This window comes from Montipora capricornis, chromosome 4, assembly GCF_036669925.1.
Source record: "Montipora capricornis isolate CH-2021 chromosome 4, ASM3666992v2, whole genome shotgun sequence".
Lineage (NCBI taxonomy): Eukaryota > Metazoa > Cnidaria > Anthozoa > Scleractinia > Acroporidae > Montipora > Montipora capricornis.
In genome coordinates, this window is record NC_090886.1 from 53996290 (window position 1) to 54003789 (window position 7500).

General features: G+C 39.4%; 1 protein-coding gene across 1 annotated transcript in view; it reads left to right on the forward strand.

Moving 5' to 3' along the window:
• Positions 1 to 4357: 4357 nt before the first annotated feature.
• LOC138047472 (organic cation transporter protein-like) overlaps positions 4358 to 7500 on the forward strand; it is an 11141-nt gene continuing 7998 nt past the window's right edge. The window contains exon 1 of the mRNA XM_068894338.1: positions 4358 to 4787. Coding sequence (XP_068750439.1) covers positions 4467 to 4787 — 321 coding nt within the window. The 5' untranslated portion in view covers positions 4358 to 4466. The remainder of the gene's footprint in view (positions 4788 to 7500) is intronic.

Genomic DNA, 7500 nt, shown 5'->3' on the forward strand with positions numbered 1-7500 from the left:
GTTCTTATACTCCACCTCAGAGACAATGGACACCGCTGATCCAGTGTCAACTTCCATGCTGACTAGCTTACCCTCCAACAATAACTGAACTTGAAAACCTAATCCACCTTGTCCTTTAGACTTGAGAGTGTACAATCCCAGTCCAGACTGCTCCTCAGTCGTACTCGCGGGTAAACCAAACTCCAAATAACGCGTAGATTGCACTTTCCTTTTCTTATCGCACATCTTAGCAAGGTGACCCTTCGTGTGACACTGCCGGGTAACATTGAACCGACTTGGCCCAGCACCCTGATGGGGAATGATTTCCACAACAACGAAAACAACTCACGGCTCCATCATGCGACTGCCCTGGACTGGCAAATTTGCGACCTTATTGACGGTATCGTCCACAGGCACACTTTTTAATGATGACCACGCATGTGCGAAAACCTGACTTAAATAAGAGGTCTGGAACCTAATATATTACAATTAATCCATCCATTTGTAATGAATGTAATCCATTTGTTATTTATTAGTCGTCATTAGTTTCTTGTAAAATAATAGTTTTAAGCTCATTTTCCAGTATTGTCATGCACCATTGTAGGGCGTTATAGTATTATAATGCACTGTAAACAGCATTGTAATGCAACAGTATTGTAAATAAATGAATTGTAAGAGAAAAAAAAGCTTGGTCCCAAGCTAACAAGCCATAGGTTAAATGTGGTGCAATGAGAGTGTTTTAAAAGTGTCTGGGTGGGAGGGAACATGATGACGCAATTTGGATAAGAAACCTTTATTTCGGCTAATTTTAAATACTGCATGGTCAATATGGTGTTTCCAGGTTAGATGTTGGTCAATAAAGATTTCTTGGTCTCTCACGAACTCTTTGCGTTCCTGAGACACATGCTTATTTTTATCGTTATCAAATATCATGATACTAGGTTGGAAAGCAACTTTTCTTGAGCTGGACAAAATACGACGGAATTTGTTTTTTTTTTTTTGTTTTTTTTTCACATTCAAGGTAAGTTAATTTGCCGTGAGCCAGTCACACAATTTACGGAGCTCCTGGTTTACAATTTCCTCTATGACGACTTGAGATTACTGTTAGCATGTAAAATATTTGTGTCATCAACAAACAAAAAGAATTGAAGCTTGTCAGAACATTCTTGGATGTCGCAGTGAGTGAGCCTGAAGCGAACGAACGCAGCAGCTCTCAAATCGTGAGAAGAACACATTTTTCTTCGAAACACAACGAATTGTGGTTTGCGCAAATGAAGGAATTAAGATGCGCGGTATGATACTCTGTTTTTCATTTCGCTTCTCATATCGTTTACACTGTCAGGCAACAAGAAAAGAAATTTGAAATCGTTAAATGAAAAAGGCCAAAAACTTGGAATGTTTTGGGGAAAAATATTTTAGCCGCATCTCCAATTCTCATGTCTGTGTGGTACATTGTTTTTGAGTTATTTGTCGAAGCCTTTGACGCAACTTTATAGAGTTTCCTTGGTCCACCAATACGACAGCCGGTAATCAACGAAAACATCTGGAGTTCACCTTCCGATGATAGCGCTTACTTCTCGCTCATTAGATAAAATACAGGATTATGAACACATCTCCTAGTGTACGTGAATAGCTCAAACTGCTGAGGTTCCTAGGGAAAGCTTTGTATCGTAGTGTCACGCAAGGTGATAATTCGGAAATTGAAAATGCTGTATTTTCGAAACTAAAGACGTCACGGAATTGGAAACTTGAAAAAAGATTTATTTTTAGGTCATCTTCAACCTCCTTTAGATAAAAATTCAGAAGACCTTGCGATTTGATGACGTCACTGTGTCTCGAGTGGTCCAGAGGGATGTCCAGTTGTGGGAACGAACTATCGTTAAATTAATAATAAATAATGATAATAGATAATAAATGTGTTTATTAACCCTCTCGCAGTGCAAGCTCTGAATTACAAGGAGATTAAGAATAACTTATAAATATTTCACAGGTCACAAAGTCCTTTAGTCTATTAGTTTTTGTTCTAAGTGAGCGTATTCTGGTGCCCGACCTCGTGCAATAATCATGTTGGACAGACAACATCTCCCTTCCCCTCGGCAGCATTTCTACGATTTAGGTAAACTAGTGTAGATAAGAAAGAGCAATGGACCCAGGACAGAACCTTGTGGAACACCAAACGTAATTTTTTTTCCTCAGAGATAAATGAACCAATTTGAGTTGTGTAAGTAAGATGGGAACCAATTATTTATAACTCCACGAAAAACATAATGATGTAGTTCATACAAAGCAATTTGTGATCTACAGTATCGAAGTATGCCATTGAGACACGGACACAAACAGCTTGCACATCTTGGTCAATACCGGGAACCTTTGACCCCGACACAAGCTTTATAAGAAACAAAATCATTTCAACCATAGGTTAAATGATATGAGATCAAGATTTCCAGAACAACTTCCGAAAATATGATAAAGAAAAATTTCAAACAGAGCCGGAGGAGGACAAATGTAACTCACTCAGTACAAACAACGATTTCAGCAAATGAAACTGGTTATCAATAATTATCGAACTCCAGTGATCCTGAACTGACTTCCGTGGCTCAGGTCTCAGTCTGAGGTCTTCATTCGGATATCTGCAAGTTGCCGGCATCGTCAATTCAGCACAGTCCACGAATTCACGGCCGATATATTAATAACGACTAAATAAACAAACTACCGATTAACAATAAAAAATATATGTGCAAGGCAAGAGGAATAATAACAGTATCAAAATAATCGGCTAATCCAGGTATTTAAATTGGAACATTTTATATTGCGAGGGATTCAATACATGAGATCAGTGGAGCGACGCACACAATGCACGCTGTTCGACAAAGACTCGCCTTAGTTTGGGGCGCAAGTGCGAGACGCGAGGTGCTCGCGCACCAAGAAAATTGTTGCGTGGGCAAACCGCCATGAAACTTGGAGCATTTTCCAAAATTAATTACAATAATGTAATATAACTTTTTAAGCAAGGACCAGCGTAACAAATCATTAGCACCGGATCCCGGTGAAGGACCTTATCAGCGATTTAAATATTACAAAAAGCTAAAAAAAGCAAGGCTGATATAACGGGGTCGAGGGACAAGGCCAAAACAATATGGTGGATACGGTTGAGTGGTTTCTTTGTTGTCATTAAATAATCTTAGGTTTTTTGGTGTCTTTTGTGATTCTCTACAGAAAATTGGATAAAGAAAGCTTGTGATCATCCCAGAAACATTGATAAAGCAAAATATATCACACAAAACCATACCAGTCCATCGACGTTGTGTTGGCGGCTTCAACAACTACTCGCATTATCCTGAGATCATAAAATGAGGCCATGTTAAAAAGAGCTTATAGCTGGCATCACTTTCCCAAGAATCCTTATCCTGGATCAAAAATGTTTCAAAAGGGCTGCCTGACTTTGTCGCAAGCGATAACAAAACTGTTTGCGCAAACCACTTTCAGTATGGAAAACCAAGCTACTGTTCTTCCTAAACCCTGCGCTCTATCTTGAACAACGAGGCAAAAATAATATTTCACCAAGGAAAAGAAAACTGCCTACATGACATGAAGTGGCATTAACAAAAACGTTGGCACCCTTGTCTACAGAGAAAAAAACAGAATTATGTTTGCTTTTACGTCCGTATTCTGGTTTGATCCATTTTCACAGCTTACACGTGAACATGATGTGAGTGAGGGCCTTTAAGCTTATTTTTGATTACCTTAAAGACAAGGCAAGTGTAATGCACGACTACTGGAAAGGAGAAAAAAAACTCCACAAGGGACTCAACTCAACCAAGGTGAAATAATATCAAGCGAGCATTTTCACTGTAACTAGAGCTTTTACTGTGCATGACGGGACTCAGAATGGAACTTTTCCTTTCTGATTTCTCCTTTAGATTCCAAGTCTCTGAAAGCACAGCAAGTTCAGTTTTCACTAATTGGGTAAAACTGATGTCTAAAGAGCTATCTTGGATGATAATCTGGCCTGATAGCGAAGTGATCAGAAGAAATAATCCAAATATGTTTAGGAAGTACTATCACAAATGTACAGTCGTTATTGAATTTATGGAGACCCCTTCAAGCTCGGAGGTAGCACTGGCTTCTTCATCACGCTTTTACAAGCTTTTTTCTCAATATATTTCTTCACCATTATATCAGCCTTGCTCTTTTTAGCTTTTCAATAATATAATGACGTATCTCAACGAATATCGCTTATCCAACGAGGCCAATCTTACAGTTACTACAACGTTGGTGCACAATGACACTCAAGTGTTTATTTCAGTCTCAAGCAGGACCTTATTTGGCTACTAAATATTGATTTGATACTTGTGGTTTGAATATTTCAATAAAAGAACGTTTTTAAACAGATATCTTCATCAGATATCAGCATCGAAGTTCATTCGTTTGTTAGAACACAATCGATCTGTCAAAACTTCATAGTAAATCGTCCTGCCTTGACTGTCATGTCACTCGAAAAGGAGGACAGCAAAGTGCAAGGCTTAGGGCCAACGAGTAAGTCGTCTCAAGAACAATTTGATGGCCTTTTGTCCATGGTTGGTGGCTTCGGTCGTTATACGTTTCTTCTGTATGCCTTCATGAGTGCAGTGTCTGTACCTCTTGGACTGCAGCACCTTGTTCAAGTCTTCTACGGCGCTACTCCAAAGAATTTTACCTGTGTTTCCTTGTCGTCTTCGCAAATTAACGAGTCATGTCAAGTGCGAAAATGTTGTTCAGATTGCGTCAAATATGACTTTTCTGGCCACCTTACTAGTGCAGTCACTGAGGTTAGTCACCAATGCTGGATAATAATAGGCCACGTATTCATACATGGCTACGAGGCTCTATATGGTCACATTTCACGGCTCCGTTCTGTTTTCTTTGTCTCACAAATCTTAAGGGATATTTCTAAACAAAATAAGAATTTAACCATCAAGCCTCGTAGCCATGTGTGAATATTGATATATCGAATGGGGCCTATTGATAGCTATCTTGACACTAAGTAGTGTGAAGCCGATAAGGATGGCTATTATTGTCATGACAAGAATTGTTTTTTTTCCCGAAGAAGAATTAATGTTAGCTAGTTCTAAACTGTAAAGCAATATATCTGATAGCCTGCACATTAAGCCGATAGGAGAGTGAAACAGCCGTTCGGCAACAACACTTCAACTGACGATTGAAAAGGCGGCTGCTTTGTTGTGCACAAAAAAGGCACACACTTGAACACAAAAATTGGGCTAATCTACAGAATATGGGCTTCGTTTGAAGCATAATATATTTACAGGCTAGCGCTCCTTTAATTTGGCTCGGCAGCGGATTATAGAACGAGACATTAGCTTGTTTGGGTCTTACCGACACAATCTTTATATTTAATAGCAGTGGGTTGAAAACGAGCCGGATATTTATTGGGTTAATTGAATGTGGCTCTGCGTTCTCTAGTTTAGCCTCTGGGAGTTGGTAGTGGGTAACTTTGGTAGACACATAAATATGGCCAGTCTTACTGCTATCGTTAATTCTTGCTAGTCTACTTTCATTGAATTAGCAACCTACGCATAATGAAAATGCATCCTCGTTAAAAGTAATTTTCTGAAAAAGACACCATTCCTTGGCTTTGTTACCAAGTCAGCTCGCTTATCACTGACTCGATCAACAACAAACTCGGTATTGATTGCTCTTGATTGTTTCAGGGGCGGGGGTGGTGATTTCTTGACTACTCTTATCTCCACAGGCGCCCCAAGCTCAGTGTGAGAGAAAGCCAACAAAAATATAAGGATTTATATGAGAATACCGATAAAAGATCTGAGCAAGAGAAAATGAGGGGACAGAGAGGGAGGCTTAGGGCGTTGGCCGGGATATGTCATGTCCACGAAAGTTATTTTTAGACGAGCAGAAGTCTTTGTTGTAGCGGAAGTCTGTGTTACGAGACGTCCGCCTGTAGTCTTGCCTCGCTCTCAGGTTCTTAGTGAAAAGAGAAAATGGCGGCGCACGTAGAAGGCTGATGAATATTTATTTTCAAACATCAGACCGAGGTTGGCCTGCTTGCGGACGTCTCGTACGACAGACTTCCGCTAGAACAAAGACCTCCGTTCGTCTAAAAATAACTTTCGTGGACATGACATACCCCAAGGGCTGAACCGGGAGCCTCCCTCTCTGTCCCCTCATTTTCTCTTGACCTGAGAAGATAATTTTACGAAAAATTCTCAATTAAAAAGCCTAACCTTATTGCCATTGTGGGTCGCTTCCGTCCTGTGTGGTTCAGGGCTTCTATCATGATTCCCACAAATCCTTACATTTTTGTTGGCTTTCCATCATACTGAGCTTGGGGCGCCTGTGTTATCTCGTGAACAAAATTACTTATCAGGCGTCCAGTTGCAGATCATGAAGCCAAAAGTCACCATTTAGCCTATCGAGTAGACATTTTTTGCTGTTTTCTACTGGTAACAAAACGGAATGCAAATTTATAAAAACGCATCTCCGAATTCTTATTTGTTGCTGGGAATAATTAATTTCCAGTGTGTTATATGATAATAATAATAATAATAATAATAATTTAATACTTATAGTGCGCCTGTTACATTGAGAGATGCTCACAGGCGCATTACAATATGGAAAGAAAAATTACAATATCGAGAGAAACTTAATATACCTTAATTACAAGTTGTTATAATATATAAAGCTCATTAAACTTATTTACAAAACCTATTTACAAAAGATAATCTATATATAAATAAAAATGAGCCGCATAGTTACTGTTTCTCATAGCAGCTGAATGCATCGCGGAAAAGATGCGTACAAAAGATAATCTATATATAAATAAAAATGAGTCGCATAATTACTGTTTCTCATAGCAGCTGAATGCATCGCGGAAAAGATGCGTTTTCAGAAGGCGCTTAAAGGTGTTTACATTGTTCGCATTTCGTATTGCCTTGGGGAGACTGTTCCAAAGTTTTGGTGCCGCACATGTAAATGAGCGGTCACCAAGAGTGGTAAGACTCTTGAAAGCAGGATACTTCAATAAGAGTGTGTCCGAATTGGTTCTCAGGTTATATCTCCCAGGCTTTTTCAGTTCTATGAGTTCTGATAGGTACAGGGGTGCAAGTCCATTAAGAGTTTTATATACAAGCAATAATATCTTAAACTGGATTCGGTAGCTGATAGGCAGCCAGTGTATAACGAAGGTGAAATATGCTCATAGCGGCTGATGTTACAGATGACACGGGCGGCCGCGTTCTGGACGCGCTGAAGTTTTTGTAGTTGGTTACCTTTCAACCCATAGAGCAGGCTGTTGCAGAAATCTAATCGACTGGTAACATAGTTACAGTAGTTACAGTTCAAATTGACAATTACAGCATTTTCCAAAGTAGCAAATTCGATGAAATCCGTTTATTTTAGAAGTTACAGCTCCTTTCAAAAATATGCGAATTCTTCAGTTCAGGTTGGCTGCTCAACTGGGAATCATGTTCTCGGAAGCAACAAATGGCGGATCGTCAAAATAGAAAC